Source organism: Rhinopithecus roxellana, chromosome 11, assembly GCF_007565055.1.
Source record: "Rhinopithecus roxellana isolate Shanxi Qingling chromosome 11, ASM756505v1, whole genome shotgun sequence".
Taxonomy (NCBI): domain Eukaryota; kingdom Metazoa; phylum Chordata; class Mammalia; order Primates; family Cercopithecidae; genus Rhinopithecus; species Rhinopithecus roxellana.
In genome coordinates this window covers 31090886-31117458 of record NC_044559.1, presented here as the reverse complement: position 1 = coordinate 31117458, position 26573 = coordinate 31090886, and the positions used below count along the sequence as shown (strand labels likewise).

At 38.7% G+C, this 26573-nt stretch overlaps 1 protein-coding gene across 8 annotated transcripts in view; it reads right to left on the bottom strand.

Moving 5' to 3' along the window:
* Positions 1 to 2080: 2080 nt before the first annotated feature.
* The window catches only part of ADD3 (adducin 3), a 128703-nt gene continuing 104210 nt past the window's right edge, over positions 2081 to 26573 (bottom strand). For 6 of the 8 annotated variants that reach the window (XM_010370314.2, XM_010370315.2, XM_010370313.2 and 3 more), the window contains exons 3-15: positions 23756 to 23894; positions 20235 to 20386; positions 19222 to 19302; positions 17952 to 18101; positions 17307 to 17450; positions 17097 to 17195; positions 15207 to 15389; positions 13029 to 13286; positions 11033 to 11152; positions 10477 to 10563; positions 6783 to 6906; positions 4935 to 5030; positions 2081 to 4319 (exon numbers count right to left, since the gene is read on the bottom strand). In XM_010370314.2, the coding sequence (XP_010368616.1) occupies positions 4027 to 4319; positions 4935 to 5030; positions 6783 to 6906; positions 10477 to 10563; positions 11033 to 11152; positions 13029 to 13286; positions 15207 to 15389; positions 17097 to 17195; positions 17307 to 17450; positions 17952 to 18101; positions 19222 to 19302; positions 20235 to 20386; positions 23756 to 23894 (1926 nt within the window). In that variant the 3' untranslated portion in view covers positions 2081 to 4026. The remainder of the gene's footprint in view (positions 4320 to 4934; positions 5031 to 6782; positions 6907 to 10476; positions 10564 to 11032; positions 11153 to 13028; positions 13287 to 15206; positions 15390 to 17096; positions 17196 to 17306; positions 17451 to 17951; positions 18102 to 19221; positions 19303 to 20234; positions 20387 to 23755; positions 23895 to 26573) is intronic. The other 2 variants (XM_010370318.2, XM_010370317.2) reach the window with 1 other exon arrangement.

Below are 26573 nucleotides of genomic sequence, written 5' to 3'. Positions count from 1 at the left end.
TTTGTTGGGATACTGGCAAGGCCAAATGAAGTAATATATGAAAAGCATTTAGCCTAACGTTTGGTACACAGAAGGCATCAACAAAAAATATTATCAGTTAACTCCTTGGTAAAAAAAAATGTCAACTATTGAAGAAGGCATTATCTTGCCACTCACAGGTATGAAAACTCTGAGGTGTCACATCCTATCACAGCCTCTGAGAGCACACAACAACTTTCTATGTGTTCTCCACTGGGGTGGTATCTGTAATGGGACCTGCTAAGGAAACAAAGTCGAGAACAATCTACTGAGACGAAGAAGCAACAAAGGAAATGCCTTCTCTTTCAAGTTCTGGGTATTTCACAACAAACATGGTGCCTACAGACCTAAATAGGGAAGTTGAGTGCAAGGACTGGAAACATTGGATTGTTAGATCTATTACTCCCTCTAGTGGCCACAAACAAGACTGCTTTTTTTCAAAATCCCAGTTTGGCCAAGATTGCAACTTGGATATGTGTGTGTACCACGCTTGAGTTTGAAAAAAAATAATCAGTTTGTATTTTCTGCCTATGTGGGGGAAAAAGGGGGCCTGATGTTAAGAGAAGCCAATGCTGTCACAGATTTTATCAGTTTGGTTCTTTTTATTCCCTGCTGAATGAAAATACTAATCAATGGAAGAAAAGGTACATGCTAACTTTTGTGCTATATTGACTCTCAAGTGAGAACTGAAGATAATCGTCTTTGTTGCTTTATGAAAGGGAATTTTGAAATGAGCATCTTTCTAAAATAGCAAGTTTTTACCACAGGGTTATTTACAAGCCAAGGTAATAATTAAATATGCCCAAGACTATGACTATTTTTCTCTGACCAAACCCTTCATTTTTATAATGGGTAATTACAGTAAAAACTTCAATTAACCACAGCCCTCAATTAACATGTTATCCTCCTCTTGTACTGTATTTTTAGAACAAAGTAGAAAAATAATCAAGAAATCATTCATATGACAGATTTAGTTTGAAAATCTTCTAGATGGGTTATCTAAGTAGGAAAAAAACAGAAAAATTACATTCACACCATAATATATAAAAACACCTATATATAAATGATGTATATATATAACTATATATCTATCTATATCTATCTATATATACATATATACACAACTAGGTAACAGCTGGAAGGGAATATAATTTTTAAAAATGTGAATATGGGCCAGGCGTGGTGGCTCACGTCTATAATCCTAATGGATTTGAAAGGCTGAGGCAAGATTATCACTTGAATCCAGGACAACATGGTGAGTTCCTGTCTAAACAAAAAACAAATAGCTGGGTGTGGTGGTGCATGCCTGTAGTCCAAGCTACTTGGGAGGCTAAGGAAGGAAGATCACTTGAGCCCAGGAGTTTGAGGTTGCAGTGAGCTATGATCACACCACTATTCTCCAGCCTGGGCAACCATCTCAAAAAGGAAAGAAGGCTGGGCGCAGTGGCTTACCGCCTGTAATCCCAGCACTTTGGGAGGCCGAGGCAGGTGGACTGTTTGAAGTCAGGAGTTCAGGACCAGCCTGACCAACATGACAAAACTCTGTCTCTACTAAAAATACAAAAATCAGCTGGGCATGCTGGCGCACACCTGCAATCCCAGCTACTCGACAGGCGAGGCAGGAGAATTGCTTGAACCTGGGAGGCGGAGGAGGCTGCAGTGAACCAAGTTTGTGCCACTGCACACCAGACTAGGCAAGAGTGAGACTGTCTCAAAATAAAAAAAAAAAAAGTGAATGTGGTGAAATTGTAAACTATTTTTTACTCTTTCTGCTGTTTTTCTGTTACACTGTTATTTGTACAACAAATATATTAAAAAAGAGAGAGGTACATGTCTTGCAACATCTATTCTACATTGATACAGGCCACCATACCCTATTATCAAGACCAAAAATAGGTCTTTTAGGGAATATCTCCTCCAACATACGCTGAAACAAGACAGGTTTTGTATATATATAATTTTCAACTAATTTGAAAATATATTTACCAGGATATTCTTTATTCAGAAGCATCAATAACTTTAAGTAACTACCTGTGAATGGAAACCTCATGATACAAGTCTATATATTTAAAATACTGTTTATTTGTGATTTAACATTAATTAGCATTACATCTAAGAGCAATATCAGATAACATTTATACATTTTTCCACAGGACACAGAGGTTCATTGGCTCATTCTTTATGCCAAAGCAAGTAAATAGAGGCATTAGCAAAAGGTGCAATAGTTCACTGTTGTGTTTAAAAAATATTTATGCACATTGCATTCATTTAGATATATATATTTTCAAAAAGTTATGGAAAAGCATAGTTCACAGGTTACTGTCTCTACATACATCGTAATACAACATAAATGATGTAGAACATTAAAAAAATCTTCCAATAGAGAGTTAAGCAACTGAAAGTTTCCACCAAGAGATTAAAACACTGATTCCAGTAGTTATTGAGATCTAGAATGACATTTCCAGGCTCTGGCTCAACTCCGCATTATCATATGCACGCAGTCAAACAGAGCCAGCTCCAAAATACACTGTAATCAATGTAATTTTTTGCATGCCAACTCACCCTCAAGAAACACTGAGTTATTTTTACCCACTGATCATTCTGGATCATTGATTTTGCATCAAACTGACATCACTTGGGTGAAAGGGGAAAAGCCTATATTAAGCCTAGGTTTAAATTTGTATTTACATTAAAAAGAAAGTTAACTGAAAAGATTTTTTTAAATCTGTAAAAATCAAGAAGTGGTAGTTTTCTTACTTGTGGGATTAGACCTGTTGATTTCTTCTAGTGTTGCCCTCTAAAAATACACAAGGTTAGAAAGATTTGATCCTTTTAAAACTCAAATACCAAGCAAGAAAGACATTGCTTTTGGCAGAGAAGCAGAATTTTAGAAATTTGGGACATGTTTCCAACAAATCACACTTTGTATCCTATCGTGAATGAGTCACTATCAAACTAGAATTCTTCTTTTCACATTCCATCTTTTGTTCCCTTAATTTTTCACTTTCCCCTTCATTCTTTTTCATTTGGCTACCTTATGAGACTTTTCTTTACTCATTAGCAATACTAAGAGAAAAATACAGTATAAGATTCAAATATGAATCTAGATGTACCTTTATATGCTCTAATCCTGTTTTGACACCAGGTCCCTGGATTCTTGAGTTATATTTAAGTATACTCAGTACCAAGCAGCCTTAAGTATGCTCTACTGTGAAAAGACTGGCTAATATGCTTAGGACACTTTTATACTGAATGGTATACAAACATCAACATACAAAAATTGTTTTTTTTTTTTTGCCAGAGTAAACTAAATAACCCATGTTATGTGTACAAAATCCCCTTTGTTGAAAAATAAGGGGCTTTCTAAACTAATAAAAAAGGAAGTTTTCAAAAATTATAGTTTATTAAAACAACTTTTTTGGCAAACAAAGTTACTTCAGGTGAGGAAATTTTATACTGTGAATAAAATTCCAAATGAATCTTTTCTTAAAACTTTTAAAAAAATTATGTGCCAGTGTATACTAATGCTATAGATTCTTGTCTTAGAAGCTTTTAAAGCATTCTGTTAATGCCCATTGAAATAATGGGACTCCAAAAATATAGTCAATAATCATGATAAAAAATTATAATCTGATTAACCAAGTGAAGCAAGTATTGAGAAATAAAAATTCTCACTTGCTCACTGGCAATTTCTTTCTAACAGATATTATAGAGAAGGCCTGAAGTAATTCAGACAGATATCTGTTTACGGTGAATTATAATAATACTTCATGAGGGCAGAGCTAATTAAAACTAGTAATTGCTTAAAATTCAAAGCCATTTTTGGACATATAAAATGAGAGATGAATCTGAAAGTTTTTATTTTGTAAAACCTCTTCCCAGTTCTTCAAGTCCAGTTTGCTACATTCCCAAATCTGATCTACCATTGCATATTAATGATCAACTTAAATGTGGTATTTAAATGTGCAATGTCACATTGTTATAATAATAATTATAAAAAGACTTTATTTAGGCCTCAACTTTCTCCTTTTTTTTGTTCTTTTTCAGAAAAGAAGGAGTGCGGAATTTCTTCTTTTTCTTGGTTGGCGATTTTGAAGGGGAGCCTTCAGGTGACAGGACTTCTTCGATTTTCTCTGGAGACTTAATAGTAATCTCGATGTTTTCTATGGTTGTACTTGTGGTTAACCTACTTACTCGCTTAGCAAGCTCATCTTCAACATCATGCATATCATCCTTGCCATTTACTACCATAACAGGTACTTCCATGGAGATGAAGCTCTTGGAAAACAGCTCATGGTTTTCTACGAAAGGGGAAGGGTTTTTGGGAGTTATTTTACATACTTAACATTTTTGCTTTACTTTACAAAACTGAAATGTTTTAGCAATGTAATAAGGCATTACTTTAATTCCAATGAAGACAGATTATTATTTTAATAAACTGTAATTTATTAGCAAGAAGCTAATTTTCTTTAATGATATAAAGGGGAAAGGAACAAAGTTGTTAAAGCAAAGAGCAAAAGCTAGATAATCCCAATTAGATGAAATGACAGTTTCATTGTAAATCAAATCAGCATAAATGAGGAAGACAACATATTTTTCTTTAGTTTTGGGATCATTTGGCAATCAATACTGAAAAATATTTCATGCTGTTGACTGGGAGATGTTTATTTTAATTCCACAAATTCTTAAGAACTATGAGTTGCCAAAATTCAGATTAAGGTAAATCAATATAAATGTTGAACAAAAGTAGTGCCCCATTTTTAATGATATAAAATATGCAATTATTGGGAGATTTAAGTAAAATATGGAAAACTTACTGTGATGAGGTGTTCAACATCCTCACATGAAAACAAAACACAGAGGCACAGACTCAAGACTAACTCAGTGAATGCTATGAGGGAAATTACATTGAGTACCTTCTAATTTTTCAGGGACATTTTGCGGTGACTGAGTTTGAGACTGAATTTGTGAAACAGATGAAGCATCATCTGAGAGTAATTCCTGCTCAGCATCTGTTGGATAAGAGTTTAGTTAAAAGCCATGCAAAACAAAAATAAAGCAGCATATGATTTTAGGGAGGTTAGTGCATATATCAAATGCCCGGATACACAGAGATGATAAATTCTTCAGCAGTGAGCTGAGCATGCTAACAGTTATCCCATATATCCATAATTATACATTAAGAGGAGGTTAATGTGTTAACATTTCTGGCTGCTAATAGTTATTTTATATACAGGTTACAAAAGAGGCACAGCTACTGGCAGCCCAGGCAAATGATATGTTGCATGTAGCTTTTGCTAGCATTAGAAAACCAAAGCATACTGTGCAGCCAGATGAAAAGAATTATAAAGTCTCACCAATGATGCTACATTAATGAGGCAGAATGCTTCATGGAATTTTTGAACAATATTTAATTTGTGATTCTTGTCAGAGCAATGTTACTGAGCTAATTCATAAGTCATAATAAATGTGGAAGAAACTACTTAGAAAGTTATATAAAAAAGGTGATGGTTCTAGAGTGCAACATTTGTTACCTGGCATCTTTAGGCTTTCAAAAAACAAGAGATTAAAGAGGGATATTTTACAAAATATGAAAAACACAGAAAGCTCCCAACTTTATGTTAGAGTAAACAAATTCAATAACACCCTTAGAAAATTTAGTATAATTACATTAATGAGTCAGGATGACTCCCTTTTGTGACAAAGGCACAAAAAACTGTTCCTCGGATGATCAAGATGTCATTAGTTCTTCCTACATGATATCTAACATGGACAAAAATTCATTAACTATTGGCTTGTTTTGCTTTGCATAAAAATTTCAACTGCGTGTTGTGAATGCTCTAAAGCAGAGGCTCTTAACCCTCTTTTTGGGTGACAGGCTTCGTTCCTGACCCTGAACCCTCCCCTCCCTAAATGTGTATCTTAAACAATTAAGCATATATTTTTCAGGTGGCTCATGGACTGCCTGAAGTTTATCCAAAGACTCAAGATAGAGAACTCCTCCTAGGAAGAATCTCTTATTCCAGAGAAAAAGGGAGCTAGTAGTCAATTGTTTAAGATGTTTTCATTAACAAATCTTAAACATAATCCTAACAATCTACTTACTAAGGGTTCCAAAGCTAGAAAACTCAACCTACTAGAGTGTCCGTGTGCTTAAGGAAAGTCACATCAAAATTTTAGCAGTTAGTTTTAAATTTTGAAGTGACAATGTTAGCACCTTGAGATAACCAGAAATAGAGATTTTACAAAGCATCAAAACTACATACTTATCACTCTATAATTATTTAAAATTAAGAGAGTTAAAAAGCCACATACTTATGAAATGTATAAATCCATTAATTTATCTACATCTACTTTGGCTAGTAATTCTTTACTCATCTGGGAATCTCACTTTCTAGAAGATTTTATTATAAAACAGTAGCATTCAGATTGTTTTCTTTTTCTTTTTTTTTTTTGAGACGGGGTCTCTCTCTGCCGCCTAGGCTAGAATGCAGTGGTGCGATCTCGGCTCACTGCAACCTCTGCCTTCCAGGTTCAAGTGATTCTCCTGCCTCAGCCTCCTGAGTAGCTAGGACTACAGGCATGCGCTACTATGCCTGGCTAATTTTTTGTATTTTTTAACAGAGATGGGGTTTCACCATGTTGGCCAGACTGGTCTCAAACTCCTGACCTCAAGCAATCTGCCTGCCTTGGTCTCCCAAAGTGCTGGGATTACAGGCGTGAGCCACGGCGCCCAGCCACACTGAATGTAAAGATTAACTAACCTTCTAAGCCTTGTTGTTTACGTTCGATTGTCTTCTTATACTCTTCAAGTTCTCCTTCTGTGAGATGACTAAATGGGTTAGGAGGAGCCGGTGGGCCATGATCATCATCTTCAAATTGCATAGTCTTACAGAGAAAAAATAAAAATAGATTCATTACCGTGAGTTTTATTTATATATCTATCCATCCATCCATCTACATACACACAAATTCACATATGATGCTTGTGAAGCCTTATTTCACAACAATCCTAAGAAATGCAAGGTAACATGCTTTGTTTAAAATGTTCTTGTAAGATTAATGCTCTTAAACTATTGATCCAATTGACTAAAATTGCCAGTGATATTTCCTCAATAAGCCTGTATAAGTAAATTTTATAATAATTTTTAAAAACCATTATGCCAAGTTTTAATAAGCTTCACATAAAAAAAACTTGAAAAAAAAGAATTGCTCCATTTGAAAGACCTTTGTAGAAAAGGCTTACAGAAATGAAACTGTACCAAAAGTAGTTCTTTAAATTTGTTACGAAAATAAGCTTGTAAGTGTTTTCTCCAGGAAAGGAAATAATAAGAATTTCAGTTGCACTTGGCATATGGAACCCATATATTTATTTTTCATCCCTCCCAAAACCCCACTAAAATGATAGTAAAGGAATAGAAAAAAGAAAAAAAAAAAAAAAAAAAAACCCTTAAGGACAAAAGAATGTGTGAGGAAACAACAAAGGATGAGAAATGTTAACATATTTTTGGAAGATGGAATACAAGTGGAACAGCAGGTAGCAGAGCTGGGAAAGTTGAAGCCTCAGTCCTGAAAAAAAGGATGCAAATGAGAAGCATGCTTATTTGCCCTGAAGAGGTCTGGTAAGGCCCAGAAACTACAGGCAATAGGTACCATAGAAGGTGGTGGTAAGGAAAAGGTGAAAAGAGAGAAACAAGTTAAAAGTCTGAATAAGAAACAGATTCCCAGGTTCCCTTCCCTATTCCACAGAGCAAAACATTTCCCTCTCTCTCATCTCTGCAGAAGATCAGAGGCTTAAGAAAGAAAAACTAACTAGGGGACACAAAATACAGTTGCAGGCTCCTAGAATGACGGTTGGAAACTGGCAGGAGACTGTAGTTCTTTTCCAGATAAACGAAATAGTCCCAGATAAAAGAATTACAGAGAATAATGTTTGGGGATTCCCCAGAGAAACAACCTGGTCCACATCCAATCACCCTACAGTGAAGCTCACCAATCCCCGAGCTCTGTATATATTCAGAGCTTCCGATAGGCTTTAATGTCTCATTCTTCCATATAAACAGACATATCCAACTCAGAATAGACAAAGAAAGGCAAATAAAGAAAATTTAAAATTGATACCCTTAGAGCAATAAGAGAAAGTGTAAAGATTAGGATGTTGTTAAAAAGGAACATTCACGGAATACTAACTCCTAAAAATAAAAAAAGTTGGCTGGGCGAGGCGGCTCAGGCCTGTAACCCAAGCACTTTGGGAGGCCAAGGCAGGTGGATCACTAGGTCAGGAGATCAAAACCATCCTGGCTGATACAGTGAAACCCTGTCTCTACTAAAAATAAAAAAAAATTAGCCGGGTGTGGTGACAGGCGCCTGTAGTCCCAGCTGCTCGGGAGGCTGAGGCAGGAGAGTGGCGTGAACCCAGGAGGTGGAGCTTGCAGTGAGCCAAGACTGCACCACTGAGCTCCAGCCTGGGCAACAGTACGAAGCTCCATCTCAAAAAAATAAATAAATAAAAATAAATAAGATAAAATAAATAAAAAAAGTTAACATCAAAATAAAAAATTAAAAGGGTTAGAAAACATCAGGAAGGTCTCCCAGAAAGTAGGATACAAAGATAAAGGTACAGCAAGTAGGAGAGAAAAGAAAAAAATCAGAAGCTCAAGAGGCCCAACATTCAAACTAACATAATATACCGGCAGAAAAAGAAAAGGGAAGAAAACACTCTTGAAGAAACATAAAAACTCCCAGAACTGAAGGATATGACGCTGTAGATTGAAAAGGGTTACTAATTACTTAGAAAAAAAGACCAAAAAGAGATCTATGACACACACAATCATAAAATTTCAGAACAGCAGGTATGCAGAAAAGGTCTAAAAGCAAAAAAAAAACAAAAACAAAAAACAAAAAACAAAAAAACACCTAAACAAAAGTTCAGGAATTCCAATGCCTACCTACTTCAACAATAAAATAGGGGACAGAATGATGCTTTTCATATTTCAAGGGAAAATTATTTCTAAACTATTCTATATCCATTATATGCACATTTGAAGGTAGAATAAAGGCATTTCAGACTATTACTGCCTATGTATCCTTTTCTCAGAAAGCTGAGGGTGTGTTCTATGGTAAAGGAGGAAATCAAGAAAGCAGAAGACACAAGGTACAGGAAACGAAATACAACGTAGATCAGCAGCACAGGAATCCTCCAGATGAACCTGTGCAGCTGGCCTGAGAGCAACCAATTTAGATCTGGATCAGAATGAAGGGGGGCTGGAACAGAGAGATTACCTGTTGCCTTTCACCACATGGAAAATAATACTAGGACGGATTTTATGTTATTTTTAATTTTTTTTGAGACGGAGTCTCGCTCTGTCACCAGGCTGGAGTGCAGTGGTGCAATCTTGGCTCACTGCAACCTCCACCTCCCGGGTTCGAGCGATTCTCTTGCCTCAGCCTCCTGAGTATCTGGGACTACAGGTGCATGCCACCACGCTCAGCTAATTTTTTTATTTTCAGTAAAGACAGGGTTTCACCATGTTGGCTAGGATGGTCTTGATCTCTTGACCTCGTGATCTGCCCGCCTCGGCCTCCCAAAGTGCTGGGATTACAGGCATGAGCCACCACGTCCAGCTTGGACTTTATAATTCTGTCAAAAAGTTTGGGAAGAACTAAGCCAATGTACCCCAAATAATAAGCCAATGACAAAAAGGCAAGGTGAGGGAGGGGTACCTTATGTAAGAAAGGAAATACTACCTGGCTCAGCAGCAAACATGTAGTAATATAAATAATGAAAGCTGATCTAACACACACACACACACACGAAAAAAACTGATGTGTCCTTACTGGGAGAATGGAGAGAGGGAAAAAGGGAAGCATTATATAAACAGGATAAATCCCCATCTTTCAAAAATATTTCATTAATTCTAAGATGAACTTTTTCCATCTGTGAAATTGGGAATCATCTTATGGCTTCCTACAATTATAATTGGCCATGTTTCTTCTCTTTTAGTGACATATATAACAATGGCATTTCTTATAATGGGTAACACAGATTTGGTGAAAAATAGTCCAGGTCTAAAACTCATAGATCAAGAAAAAGCAGAAGATGCTCTTTAGAAACGTCAAAGTAGGACCAGGAGCAGTGGTTTATACCTGTAATCCTGATACTCCAGGAGGTCAAGGCTGGAGGATCACCTGAGGCCAGGTGTTCACGACTATTCTGGGCAACAGAGTAAAACCTCATCTCAACTAACTTACTGGAAACATCAAAGTAAACATTAGAAGCAATGAAAAGAACAAAGTCGCTGTACCTGGAAACTGGGAATTATGGGTGGCATTTTAAATCTTGTGGGTTGACTTTTTGTGCTTACATTACCCTTAGTAAAAATAAATATTCATGTTTAAAAATCAATGAAATTAATGTGGTAGATCAAAAACAAAGATCATATTGCTTCATAAACTTACAGGAGGTGGCTTATCCACAACAATTCCAGCAAGCAATTGAGATTGTGGTCCTGCTGTTTTCAAGTCATATCGATTTTGTTCCCGAATCTGAATTGAAAAACAATTAAATATAAATTTCTTGAGGGCAACTATGCAGATGACCTTTGTTTTATCTTTTCATAAAAGCTTACTACTTGACATTTCCAGAGTGAGAGTCTCTTCCATTCCCACCTTCATGAAGACCTCTTTTACCATCCTAACAGCTCGTATTAGTCTCCTCTACTCTTCTGGCAAGTGATTTCCTTTCGTCTTAGGTTGTTAGAGAACCGCATTTTCCCCTAATAGCAGGGTTCTCTAAGGCAGGAATATGTTTAATATATCTTCTCCATGTAGCCTGTTCACCAATTACTAGCACAGAGCTGGAGGCATTCAATATAAGCTAAAATTATACTGAATTAAATTACAAATACTTCTGTATTCAAACTTCTAAGTTTGGTATTAACCAGATTCAATCACTTGTGATTTAAACATAAAACAATTAAAATGTCTCCCCTGGCTATAGAAGACCATGTCTTACCTTATTTCTCTTTTCTAGTACCTCGTTCGGGTTTGTGTTTAAAGGAACAAACTGATTTGGATCTTCAATTTTGATAGGTGTTCCACCACTAACTTTAGATGAGTCTTCCGCTTTCATCCACTAAAGAATCAAAAATTTTTCTAAAATGAAGCTTTGTGTTCAGAAAATATTAGTAGACTGCCAGATAACTGCTTATAGTCTCAAGAGGGGCATTGCCAATGTTTAAATAATTTCACTCAGAAATATCTTAGTGGTGAATTAGTTTCATCTTATACTAGTTACAAAAGGCTAAAAATCAGCATTCACTTAAAAAATAAATGCCATTACGATTCACACAAATATTCAATTATACTGCTAATTAAACTTTCTCCTCTTGTCAAGTGCAAACACGATGCTGAAACTACTTCAAGCACAGAGAGCATGATCTCACATTCACTCACATTCAGTGTTCTGTCTTCTGCATTGGAGACAGAAGTCAGATGAATATGGCCAAGAAGTCAAAAAAAAAAAAAAACCTTAAGAAACATCTTAAGATTTAGTTTGTCAGACTTCACTTTTTATTTTTGGCTGACACAAAAGGCCAAGCCCTAATCAGCATTTTATAATGGGGATAATCTGGTATATAATAGCAAAATAGAACCATGGGGTTGGAAGGAGCTTACATAATTTTTTTCATTTACCTCGTATTATAATCCTTAAAGAAAGCAGATCTCGATCAAGATTAATGATAGCGCCGGGCGCGGTGGCTCAAGCCTGTAATCCCAGCACTTTGGGAGGCCGAGACGGGCGGATCACGAGGTCAGGAGATCGAGACCATCCTGGCTAACACGGTGAAACCCCGTCTCTACTACAAAAAAATACAAAAAACTAGCCGGGCGAGGTGGTGGGCGCCTGTAGTCCCAGCTACTCGGGAGGCTGAGGCAGGAGAATGGCCTACACCCAGGAGGCGGAGCTTGCAGTGAGCTGAGATCCGGCCACAGCACTCCAGCCTGGGCGGCAGAGCGAGACTCCGTCTCAAAAAAAAAAAAAAAAAAAAAAAGATTAATGATAGCTAACCATCAATCTCTGTCAACAAAATGAATTCTGAGAAACCAATGAGTTTATGTTCTTTTACTGGGAGGCAAGAAATCTTACAGACTACAGAAAAGACATTCTGATGCCTAGGTATTTTCGTATTGAATGCCATTAGTTTATATAAGATGAACTAATTCTGAATATCTGGAACGGTGGTGTCCAATCTTTTGACTTCCCTGGGCCACGCTGGAAGAAGAACTGTCTTGGGACACATATAAAATACACTAACACTAACGACAGCTGATTAGCTTAAAAAAAGAATCACAAAAAAATCTCATGTTTTAATAAAGTTTACAAATTTGTGTTGAGCTGCATCCAAAGCCATCCTGGGCCATGGATTGGACAAGCTTGACCTAGAGAATGTTTGGTGATACGCACTCCAAAACCAAACCAAACCAAATCTAATGCAAAATTCTGAAAAAGATAAAATAACCCATTTCTCTACCCTACAAGATCTTGCCTAAGGGTAGCTATATGTGCAGTGATTCATGCAGCTTTGGTACAATTAGGTGTTGATAACTTTTATAGTTTTAATTCACTGGTGAATTAAACTACTGGTGTAGTTTAACAGAAACTACAAAGCAGTACCATGTAGTGGGCAAGAACTGGGCTCAAGAGTCAGACTGTCTTCATGCAAATCCCGAGTTTACCATTAAAACATGATTAATTAACCCTTTTTGCCTTGGTTTTCTCATCTATAAAACAGACAGAAAAACAGCATCATTCATATTAGGAGAATTAAATGATATGATCTGTGTATGGCACTTAGAAGAGTGCCTTGCACAAAGTTAAAGCCAGATAAGGGACAGTAATATTTTTAATATTATTTTATTTTCCAAATATTTTCAATATAGAACATTCAATTCTTGAGTAACTAGGCAAAATATTTAGTAAAGGCAAACTACGTAAAATACTGGCATACCGTGATTTTGGTTCGGGGACTGGTTTCTCCGTTCCGAGACTCCTCAGGCACATTCACTTTCATGTAAGTATTTGGTGAGTTCAGCCATCTTGTTTTTTCACGCTGTTGCCTCTGTGCCATGTATTTGAGAGGAGAGAGTGGCACCGTATCGTCTTCAAAGGAAAAGGCAGTCACAGTTGCTGGGATTTCCACATCACTCTTGTGCCTAGGCTTCTCTCGAATGAGAGGATGCCTGTAAGCATAGCCTGTTCTATACCCCTAAGGGAGGGAAAAACCACATTTGAAGCATCAAACGTGTATCAACAACAGCATTTGGATCCTAATTCCTTATACAAATGATTTAAAAGACTCCTCTGCTGAAAAACAAAGAAAAAAGCATCCTTCCAAACACCACATAACTCTCATGTAACACTAGAGTTGAAATTATGCAAATTTCAAGACCTAGTTAAAGCTGATTACAGCTGATACTGCAATTTCCACTCACACAACTGTTCCTGACAAAGGAACAGTTTTAAGTTGCTGACCAGAAGTGCTTTTCTACCTATAAAACTGTTTTTGGGAAGCAAATCTCAGTGCTCATTTAAGTCTTTGTTCCTAGGTTTGAAGGCAGTCAGCCTTCTGAGCCTACACAGAAGAGAGTAAAATCTAAGATAACATTTGCCAAACCATACATGTTTTAAGGGGTTACTATCCAAAATATATAGGGAACTCAAAAAATAGCAAGAAAAGAATCCAATTAAAAATTGGGCAAAGGATCTGAATAAACATTTCTCAAAAGAAGACATACAAATGGTCAACAAATATATTAAAACATCACTAATCAAGAAAATGCAAATTAAAGCATGAGATATCATGTCCTATCTGTTAGAATCGCTACTATAAAAAAGATGAAAGACAACAAGCGTTAGAATGTAGGGAGAAAGGGACCCTTTGCACACTGTCAGTAGCAATATAAATTAGTACAGCCATTGGGGAAAACAGTACAGAGGTTCCTCATACAATTAAAAATGAAACTACCATATGACCCAGCAGTCTCACTACCAGATATATATCCAAAGGAAATGTAAGCAGTATGTCAAAGAGGTATCTGCACTCTCATGTTAGGTACACCATTATTCACAATAGCCAAGATATGGAATCATCCTAAGTGTCCACTGATGGATGGGATATCAATGTAGTACATATAACACAATGGAATAGTATTCAGCTTTAAAAAAGAAATTCTGTCAAATGTGACAACATGGATGAACCTAGAGGACATTATATTAAATGAAATAAACCAGGCACAGAAAGACAAATACCCCCATGATCTCATTTATATACAGAATCTCAAAAAGTTAAAAAAATATTAGCCAGGCATGGTGGCACACACCAAGGGTCCCAGCACAGGAGGCTGAGGTGGAAGAATGGTTTGAGCCCAGCAAGTTGAGGCTGCAAGTGAGCCCTGATTGTGTTACGGCACTCCAAGCAAGATCCTGCCTCCAACAACAACAACAACAACAACAACAACAACAAAAGTTGAACTCATAAAAGTAGAGTAGAATAGTGGTTCCTAGGAAGTGGGGGTGGGGAGATGTTGATCAAAGGATACAAAATTTCAGTTAGACAGGAGGAAAAAGTTCAAGAGTTATATTGTACTATGGTGACTATGGTTAATAACAATATATTGTAATCTTGAAAAAAAAAAAAACAACAACCGGGCCGGGCGCGGTGGCTCAAGCCTGTAATCCCAGCACTTTGGGAGGCCGAGACGGGTGGATCACGAGGTCAGGAGATCGAGACCATCCTGGCTAACACGGTGAAACCCCGTCTCTACTAAAAAAATACAAAAAACTAGCCGGTCGACGTGGCGGGCGCCTGTAGTCCCAGCTACTCCAGGATGCTGAGGCAGGAGAATGGCGTGAACCCGGGAGGCGGAGCTTGCAGTGAGCTGAGATCCGGCCACTGCACTCCAGCCTGGGTGACAGAGCAAGACTCCCTCTCAAAAAAAAAAAAAAAAAACCGACATTTGTAAGTTCTGTTTAATTCTCAAAGTTGTGGTTAAATCACACTGAAATGCTTTCCTAGGGCCAAACTCAGCTTCTGGAGGAGTATGGAGCATGTTCTACAAAAATGGAAGCATCTGCTCTTGAATTTGAAGACATTAAATCCAAGTTTTATTTCAATTTTGCAACCTACCAAGTTGTCCAGAGTCCTCATAAGCCCTTCAAACTCAATTTCGCCAACCTTCCATTTTTGATGGGAAACCATATTCACACCTCCTCCACCAGACGCTGCTATAGTGTAAGTGAAAGCTTTATACTTCTGAAAGTCCAGTACGTGGAGATTGTCCACTCCACCTGCCCCTGCTAGGGCCTGCACCTGTAATCAATGGTAAAATATACAGAGATACAAAACTATAAAGACTGTAATGAGTATTTTACTTTCAAAAAGGCACAATTTCAATTTGCCAACTATCTATAATACTTGCTCAGGCAACTAACAACAAAGACAAGATGACATGTGCCAGCAGACAGCTGAAGTATCTTTTCCACCTATCTGAAAAAGAAACCTTCCAAGACTCTGATGCTCCCTGATGGAAAACACATTTAGAGCCATATCTCTTAATATATTTTAAGCAACTGAAATCTGTTGCCAAATTTTAAATTTCTTTTCTTGAAGTTTTCCCAGGGTTATCCAGTTAATACTTTTGCTAAAAGTTATAATTTTAAGGGAATATAAAAACACCGTACTTTGAATTTAAAGATATTTAGGCAGAAGCCATCGGCTCATTATCTTAATTTAATTAAGTTTTTCATAGCCCCATTTGACAAGAGGAGGAGAGGCCATCAAAGCAAAAAAGAAGTTGATTGTTAGGACAAGTTAATGTTGCTAAAAAAAAAGGTTTTGTTGGCCGGGCGCGGTGGCTCAAGCCTGTAATCCCAGCACTTTGGGAGGCCGAGGACGGGCGGATCACGAGGTCAGGAGATCGAGACCATCCTGGCTAACACGGTGAAACCCCGTCTCTACTAAAAATACAAAAAACTAGCCGGGCGAGGTGGCGGGCGCCTGTAGTCCCTGCTACTCTGGAGGCTGAGGCAGGAGAATGGCCTAAACCCGGGAGGCGGAGCTTGCAGTGAGCTGAGATCCGGCCACTGCACTCCACTACAGCCCGGGCGACAGAGCAAGACTCCGTCTCAAAAAAAACAAAAAAAAAAAAAAGGTTTTGTTGTTTTTTTCTCCGTTTCTTGTGGCCCTTCCAATAAATTAAGATTATTACCATTTGCTTCATGAGAATCTGCTTTATTTGTTTGTTTATTTGTTTATTTATTGAGACGGAGACTCGCTCTTGTTGCCCAGGCTGGAGTACAATGGCGCGATCTCGGCTCACTGCAACCTCCGCCTCCCGAGTGGCTGGGATTACAGGCACCTGCTAATTTTGTATTTTAGTAGAGATGGGGTTTCTCCATGTTGGTCAGGCTGGTCTCGAACTACTGACCTAAGGTGATCCACCCGCCTCAGCCTCCCAAAGTGCTGGGATTACAGGTGTGAGCCACCACGCCCAGCCAAATCTGCTTGATTTAAAGAGAAAATTAGGGCCTTTAAATACATTCAGCATCTCTGATGGAAAAAAGTGGTTAATAAATATCCAACCTTTCATCATAATGAGGTTATGGAATTGTTGAAAACTGCAATTTCATAAAAATTCTGGCCCTAGTTAAACTTTTTACAAAAGTGACCACAACACATTTGACTCTTGATTTGCAGCTGTTTTTGTTTCTTAATTAGCACCATCACTAGAGGGTGAAAACAGAGAAATACGCAATTGTACTAACTTAAAAAGCAGGATTGTAGGGATAATGATGTTTATGAGGCCCTTAGATTGTGTGTGAGAAAATTTTAATTTCCTTTACTCCTATTTTCAATTCAAGAGATAACTGAGTTGACAACCCTCTCTACATAAGTAGAGCAGAACTTCTCTTAAAAGACAAAAAGCCACTAACTAATATGTATTTGGAAATAAGTACACAAAATCCAACTAAACAAGCAAACAACAAAGAATTAAAAAGGGGGAATAATGTTTCCTACCTGAATCTCACAGGCTAGCTGCACATTAAAAATATAATGAAAAGCCTCCTCGATTGTTTCTCCAAGTGCAACCACACCATGATTCCTGAGTACCAGCACCTAAAATAGAATGCCCACAGCAATCACTTGAAATAACTGGCATAGCTCACACTGTTTTCATCAACAGCAGCAGCAACAAAAATAGCTCTTTAGACAAACTCTACTACATACCTTACAACTTGGCCCCAGAACTTTCTGCAGTTGAATTCTCTCCTCCTGTTCTTCAAGTGACCCTTGGTAGTCATAATAGGCAACATCTCCCAGAATAAGAGACTCTTGAGAAATGGGAAGGATCCCACATTTCATGGAGGATACCTATTTGGTTTGGCCCATACCAAGATAACATATTTGGTTACTAAATACATTTTCATAGGAACCTGATTGTCTGGTCAGGTCAGGAAAGCACTGGCCTATTCACTGTGTTCACCATTGCAGCCCACTTTCCACGTTATTCACTTCCCACTTTGTTTTTTACACACACACACACACACACACACACACACACACACACACACAGGACTTAGGGAATACAACTCAACTTAAATGCTGTGTCAAATATTATGAAAGAAGTTTTGCTCCAAAAAAACTCAATGACCCAATTTTCAAACTGGTTAGTTGTAAAATCCAAATGCTATTTCTCCAGTTGTTTCCTAGAATGGCAGCATTTGGTCCCAAGGGCCTTTCACTTTCTGGTTATGCAGATTATTATATCAAATATGATTTTGAAAAGCAGATAGTAAAGCATCCTGTTGAGAAAGCCACACAAACAAAACATCTTCCAGAGTCACTGTCAGTTTTGGCCTTTCATTGACTTACAGCTGCTGTTGCAAGGGTATGGATGTGTATCACACACTTAACATCAGGACGTGTTGAATAGATTGCAGCATGGGGACTGAATCCTGTATGGTCAATTTTCAAATTGGTACTTCCCTGGTCAACCACTTCTCCTATTATATTGACTTTTACCTGGAAAAAAATCAGAAAAACATATTTAACTGGTACATATGTATCAAAGTTTGTGTTTCACAAGCTAAACCAGGGGGTAGCAAACCTTTTTGTAAAAGGCCAGATAGTAAACATTTTGGACTTCGTGGGCCTCTGCTGCAATTATTCAAATCTGCAGCTGCAGTACAAAAGCAGCTATAAACAATCTGTAAGTTAGCAGGTATAGCTTTGTTCCCATAAACTTTATTTATAAAACAGGTGCAACAAAACTTAGTACTTGGCAAGAAGTAGTTTCCAAGAAACTGAGAAACTTAAGCTCTTCATTGGAGGTCTGAACAAGTCCGACATGTATAGAATTGGCTAGAAAACTTCTATTTGCTAACATTACAGCAAGCACCCAGAACCAAGGTAGCTCCTGTCACTCTGTAAGCTGATGACAGTGGCTAGGAGTACAGTCATGGAAAAGATAAAATACTAAGGTCAGATCCTATTCATACCAACTGAACTTTGTTTAAATCTAGCTATGAACAGTGTGTGTGTGTGTGTGTGTGTGTGTGTGTGTGTGTTTTTAAGACGGAGTCTCACCCTGTCGCCCAGGCTGGAGTGCTTGGCACACTGCATCCTCTGCCTCATGGGTTCAAGCGATTCTCCTGCCTCAGCCTCCCGAGTAGCTGGGATTACAGGCATGTGCCACCACACCCAGCTAATTTTTTCTATCTTTAGTAAAAATGGGGTTTCACCATGTTGGCCAGACTGGTCTTGAACTCCTGACCTCGTGATCCACCTGCCTCAGCCTCCCAAAGTGCTGGGATTACAGGCGTGAGCCACCGCGCCTGGCCGTGTTTTTTTTTTTTTTTTTTTTTTAAGACAAATTTCTGAGTGTATAGGGTGGAAAAAAAAATCAAGATTCCCTTCAAAACATAGATAACTGATAAGACCAACTCATTTATTAGTCTCTTCAATTACGCTACTCTCTAAAACTTTTCTTTAAAACAACAACATAGTTCAAATTCCCTTCACTGTTCACCAGTAAATGTTTTTCCATCCATACCTTCTTATTCTGTCCTGTACTAAAAGCTAGAAACGGTCAGAAAAGCAGAAGAAAGCTCAGAAAAAGCAACACAGGAATGGAAAATTATACCAAATTGGAGGCTGTAGCTTCAGAAAAAGATAGGCCTCTGGGAATTATTATAATGTGGTCTTGCTCCTTACTTATTCTTACCTGGAAAAAAACAAAAAAAAAACACACAAAAAACAGGGAATTACTATAAAGTGGTCCATATTTTGCAGTGGAAACATGACTACAAATATATTTACAATGAATAATTTGAGAGATCAGGAAAAAAAAAACCCAACAAAGCAAAAATTCAAGGTCTACAACATGAAACTCCTTAAGTTTCCCTCAAGTACTTGCTAAAAAATTCTGACTTTAGTTTCTTATTTACTAGACTTATAAAAGTGCTATTTTGGGGCTCTAAGATTATTTAGGGTCAGCTACATTCATGGAAAATAAACGCTGATATTATTCAAGCCAATATAGTAATGATTATAACCTTAATTTATAACTTGGAAGTTAAGGCAAAATGGGCAAAGGAAAGCGAACAGTATCTCTTCCTAGGAAGGAATTAAAATAAAGATGGAAGGTGGAAAGGAAGAAAGGTTCTTTGTGGACTGCATCTATACCATTTCCATTGTACAGTATTTTAATACTCTTTTGCTTCCAAATAGCATCTTTTTCCAAGTGTGGCAAAATAAAAATATGATGGTGAATGGAAAGAATATATTTAAAAAATAAAGACCAGGGAGGAAATTTCCCCGACCTCCTCTATCTTCCTTGCCTCAAATGCTTATAAAGCCACTGATGCTCAGACATAATTATCATGGAGAGGGACGATTTTGACAGAAGGATTTCTTCCTGGATAGATTCTATACTTGGTCTGAACCAAAGGAACAACACAGTAAGGGGAGAAGAAAGGTGGGGGAACTGTAGCCTCTCGCTTGGGAATAAGGTTTAAATCAGTATTTGGCTGCGATCTAGCATACTAGGTTTAGAGAGTAAGTCTGAAAACTGGACTTCCAGGTAAAGGTAAGAAAAGTATAGTTGCCTGCTAGTTGGAATTTTTTCAGAAAGGAATTGAAAGCTGAAGAACTCACTGAGATATAGGTATTTGCCAGGTGTGCCCATCCAAACAAGTCTACAAGTCTGTACAGGCTGGCAAGTTTACAGCGAGTAAGTTTTTCTCCCTTCACATATGAGGATGTATCTGCACCAGGAAGGTCATTGATAGGTGTGACCATGCCAAGACCTAAAAGAGCAAAAAATGTGGAGAGAGATAAAAGTCATGCAATCCCTTACCTGGAAATTAGTTGCCAGGAAGTAGCCTGCATCTGGGAGTATCCCAGCCTTGTATATAATAATCTGAAATTTATCAGCCCATACAATATTTTATTAGCTTATTCTCCTTCAGAGAGGTACACTGAGAGTAAAAATAAGTATCAGCTATCTTTGAATGCTTAGTAAAAGCTGCTTCATCTAGTGCTTGCTAAGGAGTGACTACATCAAAGGCTCACACCACTGGGGAAAAATGGTTACATAGATCTCCAAGGGTAAAACTGTTAAATACTGAGGTTATTGCTAGTTTTATGATGAAAAGACCTCAACAGAAAGCTACTTTTCTATTATCTCTCTTGACTTTTATTCAAACACACAAAAAAATTTGAGATGGAAAATAATGCATGCAAATAGTAGTATGATTTCTGTCCTACTGAAGATCTTGAAGGTCTCTAATGATCTAATTGCCAAGTTCAACTGTTACCAAGTTCAACTTTTGCTCAGTCTTCATTCTCCTTGACCTTTTTACAGCTTGACACAGTTTACACTGCCTCATTCCTAGAACTCTTCTCGAGGCCCATATGATACTATCTCAGATCTCTTGTTCCTTGTCCACCTGCTTTTCTCCAAGTTCATCTGTTCCCTTTGCCCAACTGTGGCTCTTTCCCAAAGCTCAGTCCTCCACTATGTTCTTTCTCATTTTACATTTCCCTGCAAAAACATTACAGACTCTCGAGCCTCCCTACTGTTATTTTTGTGTGGACGACTCACTCCCTGGTCTTTAGTTCTGATCAGGTCCTCCTCCCCCATTTTCCAGCCTACTTCTCTTTTTTTTTTGTTTTTTGTTTTTTTGGTTTTTTTTTTTTTGAGATGGAGTTTTGCCCTTGTTATCCAGGCTGGAGTGCAATGGCGCGATCTCAGTTCACCATGACCTCCGCCTCCCGGGTTCAAAGTGATTCTCCTGCCTCAGCCTCCTGAGTAGCTGGGATTACAGGCATATGTCACCATGACCAGCTAATTTAGTCGTTTTAGTAGAGATGGGGTTTTTCCTTGTTGGTCAGGGTGGTCTCGAACTCCTGACCTCAGATGATAGATGATCCACCCGCCTTGGCCTCCCAAAGTGGTGGGATTATAGGCCTAGGCCACTGTGCCTGGCCCCAGCCTTTTTTTTTTTTTTTTTAAAAAGAGGCAGGGTCTCACTCTGTCACCCAGGCTGCAGTGCAGTGGTGTGATCATGGTTCACTGCAGCCTTGAACTCCTAGGCTCAAGCAATCCTTCCACCTCAGCCTCCTGAGTAGCTACGACTACAGGGCACGCTGCCACACCTGGCTAATTTTTTAATTTTTTAGTGGAGACGGGGGTCTCACTATGTTGCCCAGGCTGGTCTTGAACTCCTGGCCTCCAGTGATCCTCCTGCCTTGGCCTCCCAAAGTGCTAGGATTATAGGCATGAGCCACCGTGCCCAGCCTAGCCTGCTATTTCTTACTGCCTACAACACAACAACATCAAAATTAAAAGGGTCTAAAGGTGATTTTATCTTCTCTCTCCTGGTTTTTCTTACCTTCTCTCTTCTCCTTACTTTGCTTCTAATGTTGATATTACCATTCCTGTAGGCTCAAACTCTAAGTAACCTCTACCTCTTAACCTCTCCTGGGTTACCATATATAATTTGCCACCACATTCCACGACTGTTTTCTTCATAAGGTCCCTCGTTGTCCACACGTGAGTTCAGCCCTTAACTCATGCCCTGCAATAAGCCTCATTCTTGTCCTCGACTGTAGTCCCTTTCTTTGTAAATTCATTATGCATAAAGCCATTGAGTTTTCCAAAGCACTGCTTTTAACCTGAGAATATGAGCAAGAACTTTTAAAGAGAATACTTCAATGTAAAACCTTTTAATTTTGAGATGTTTTGAAGTAATTTGAATAGTTTTAGTATATAAGCCACACAAAATAGTATAATTTCTGACAAAATTTTAGAGTCAGTCATTAACCTGTCTCCTACTCTCCCCGTAACTTTCCAACTTTAACTTCCGCTTTTCACAACACAATGTTAAGTATTTCGGGCAACTGGTTGCTATTTCCTGACCTCCGAACAGTGGCACACGGCTTTCCTCCTGCCATGCCTTTGCACATTCCAGTCAGCAGGCCAAGGTCTCCTGTAGCTCCTTGTCCCCGCCATGGAATCCAGGACACTTGCAGGGCAGCTTCTTTTACTATTTCTGTCTTCTCTGACTAGTCTTCCTCTTTGAGCTTTTGAGGTTTTCTCTTTGGAATCTTTTGTCAGCCCATACCCTCTTGTATGATTATTTAATCAATGTCCACGCTTTGAGTACTACTTCTCTATGTCTATCCACCAAGTGTTTCTCCTAAGCTGACTGCATTTCCAATTGCTGCAATGTCTTGGCAATGCAAATGGAGCATGCCCAAAGTGGAACTTCCTCCATTTCCCAAGCCAAACTAGATCCCCAACTCTGGACTATTCTAATTTTGTTAATAGTACTATGAAATCTCCCAGTTCATTCTTCACACAGAAAATACAGTGGTCTTTTAAAATCATCCTTCTGCTTAAAATGGCTTCCCATCAAAGTTAGGAATAAAACCCAAACTTCCAAATCCAACTGTGATATGATTTATATCCAGCCACATTAAAATCAGATTATTTTAGAAAATAGAGACAAGGTCGGCCTGGTGCAGTGGCTCATGCCTGTAATCCCAGCACTTTGGGAGGCTGAGGTGGGCAGATCACAAGGTCAGGAGTTCGAGACCAGCCTGACCAACATGGTGAAACCCCGTCTCTACTAAAAATACAAAAAATTAGCCAGGCATGGTGGCATGCACCTGTAATCCCAGCTATTCAGGAGGCTGAGGCAGGAGAATCACTTGAGCCTGGGAGGCAAAGGCTGCAGTGAGCCGAGATCAGGCCACTGGATTCCAACCTAGGTGACAGAGCAAGACTCTTGTCTCAAAACAAACAAACAAACAAACAAACACGAACAACAAAAACAAAATTAGAGACAAAGTTTTCACTTTGTTGCTAAGCTGGTCTCGAACTCCTGGGCTCAAGCATTTTTCCCACCTCAGCCTCCCATGTGGCTGGGACTACTGACACATGCCACAGGTCCCAGCGCAGACCATGTCTTATATCATCTTATAATCTGTATAAAGTGTAGTAAATGCCTGGTTGATATGAAAAGGTAGGAGGTTCTAACACTATGTTACTCTAAGTATTAGATGTTATAAACTTAAGAACTGAACCTGAGCAGAATATGCTGCTAGAGATGTACACTGTTCCAAAGTGGAAGTAAAATTATAATGTTTAAAACTCTGCAAAACTGACATACTGAGGGGAGGTGAAGAAAAACCCGAGAAAGAATTGGCCATGATGTAATCTGCAATCTGTTGTAATGCTAGTAATCCAGTTGGGTTGTGGCCTTTCTTCATCTGTTCTTGAATAAGGCATTCCAAGTCTTCCCGAAAGGCCTGTAATACACAAAAATAATGACTGAGCAAGCACATCTCACTTGCAGCAGAATGGCGCAAAAGTAACTTGCTCTGATACAATCAATCTTTCCCCCATCCGTCTTCTGAATAGCTTTTACCTGTACTATTTAAAAACAAATATAAAACACAAAACAATAAAACCAAAGCATTGGAAGCAGCAGCAAGAAGCTTGCTTTAAGGGGGGGAAACCACTAGGCATTCTTAATGTCAAAGAAAATGAGATATTGTAGTACCTATACTAGACAGGGACAGATACAACTGCTCTTATTAATATACAATTCAAGCACCAAGAAACTGCTGTAAAAAAAGGTGACCCACTCCTTGCTTACCTAAGACAGAGTCCCCAGCCGGGCGTGGTGGCTCACGCCTGTAATCCCAGCACTTTGGGAGGCCAAGGCGGGTGGATCACCTGAGGTCAGGAGTTGGAGACCAGCCTGACCAACATGGAGAAACCCCGTCTCTACTAAAAATACAAAATTAGCCAGGCATGTAATCCCAGCTACTCGGGAGGCTGAGGCAGGAGAATAGCTTGAACTTGGAAGGAGGAGGCATGCAGTGAGCCGAGATGGTGCCATTGCACTCCAGCCTGGGCAATGAAAGCGAAACTCCGTCTCAAAAAAAAAAAAAAAAAAAAAGACAGAGTCCCCATGTGAATGGGGCACAACTTTGAATACAGAGTGACTCAATGGCAAAAGTTTTCACTGAGACATACTAAATCATCATTTCTATTTTATGATTTCCATGGCAATTCCTTAGCTCCATAAACTCTGAAAACAAATTAATAAGAGTTGAGTTCTAATTACTCTTCTGCAACACTGTGATATACGGCAGTTTTTTAATGGAACTTTGGGTTCCATATGTTCCTATTCTGGAGTTTTTGTATCTTTTTGGGGGTGGGTTGGGGTGAGGTAGTGGCAGAAACAGTATTTATATGGATCAAAATCCTGAACATTAAGAGAACGCCCCTATTCCAGTAATCCTCAAGTTACTAATATGGTTCATCATGTGAAACTTCTCCCAGTCCTTCGCATCACAAATAGTTGGTTCTGACTTTCCATCAAACCCAACTGACACTTATTTTAATAAGTTTGTCATTTGTTCTCTTGCTCATGTCTACTTCATTTTAAAGATGAAGGCTCTTGCAACGTAAGTCACTTAACCCTTGCTCTTCCATTTGAGATCAGCTACTTATGTAGCAGGATGCCCTGCCAGAAATTAAGTTCCATTTCCCCCACTTTGCCTAAGAGGGAGAAGGCAGAAAATTATTCTGGAATCGCTACCTCCAAGAAGGGTAGGTACGAATACCTGGGAGATAACTGAAAAAACCTCCTTTAGAAGAGTGAATCTCTTTTGAGTCACTGACGGTGGTCTGCCTCATGAGGGTAGGAATAAAATCCCCTGGAGTCTCTGCTTAGATAGAGCCTTTCTGAGAGGGAGAGTTTCCCAGAGGTCTAGGAAACTTTTTTTTTTCCTCGCTCTGTTGCCCAGATTGGAGTGCAGTGGCATAATCCCAGCTCACTGCAACCTCCACCTCCTGGGTTCAAGTGATTCTTCTATCTCAGCCTCCCAAGTAGCTGAGATTATAGGTGTGCACCACCATGCCCAGCTAATTTTTGTATTTTTAGTAGAGATGGGGTTTCACCATGTTGGTGAGGTTGGTCTCAAACTCCTGTCCTCAAGTGATCCACCCGTCTTGGCTGCCCAAAGTGGTGGGATTACAGGTGTGAGCCACCATGTTCGGCCAGGAACTTTTTTTAAAAAAAATAATAGCATAGGAACTCATGGTGGTAAGGGGAAATGTGGTTCTAAAGGTATGAGGTGGCAGATGTTAGGACCAGTTCTGATTCAGTGTTTGCAGTGCACTTAGAACAATAATTGAGAGGTTTCCATGATGTGAACTCTAAGAGCTGGGTGCTAATAGTTGTAATATTGGGTGCTAAACCATAAGGGACCATGGAACATCCTAACTGAGCTTAGCACAGGAAGATCCTTCCCTGATGCACTGTGGTGGCCTGCACAAGCATCTGGGTCAACAGTGAACCTATAGCTCCTGTTGAACAGTTTAAGACTGGTTTTCAACATTCTATCATGGGGAAGGGAAGTACAATGGCAGTGGTGGGCTGAACAGACTCTAGTGTGTCTCCCTCACATACATATATACAGATGCATGGATACACGACCCACACCCATCTTGGATACGGAGGCCACTGATGAACCTAGTCAGTGTAAGTCACTAAAGTTCTGGAAGAATTCAAAGAAAAGCAGAAATTCCAAGAGAAAGATGGTGTACTTTCTGCTAATAAGGCAAGTGGATATTTGAGTGATTAATTTTTAAAAATACTCATTGTGACCACATTTGAATCCTAAGTTCACGGAGCAGTTTACGCAAGTTAAATATGGCTTTTCTTTTTATAAATTCAAGGCTTGTTAAGTCTAAATCATTCACATAATATAAGTTGAAAAACATCTGGTTCTACTGACTGTATCTAGTTCATTTAAATATACAATTTAAATCAGAAAAACTGTCCTGTAAAATATCCTCTACAAAGACATACTTCATTTATCAGAAAACTCCATTAGGGAGTTTTCTTGTTCATCCAAGACCCTGTGAAGATAAGATGGCTGAGAGCTGTATACAAGACAGATGGACACCTTCAT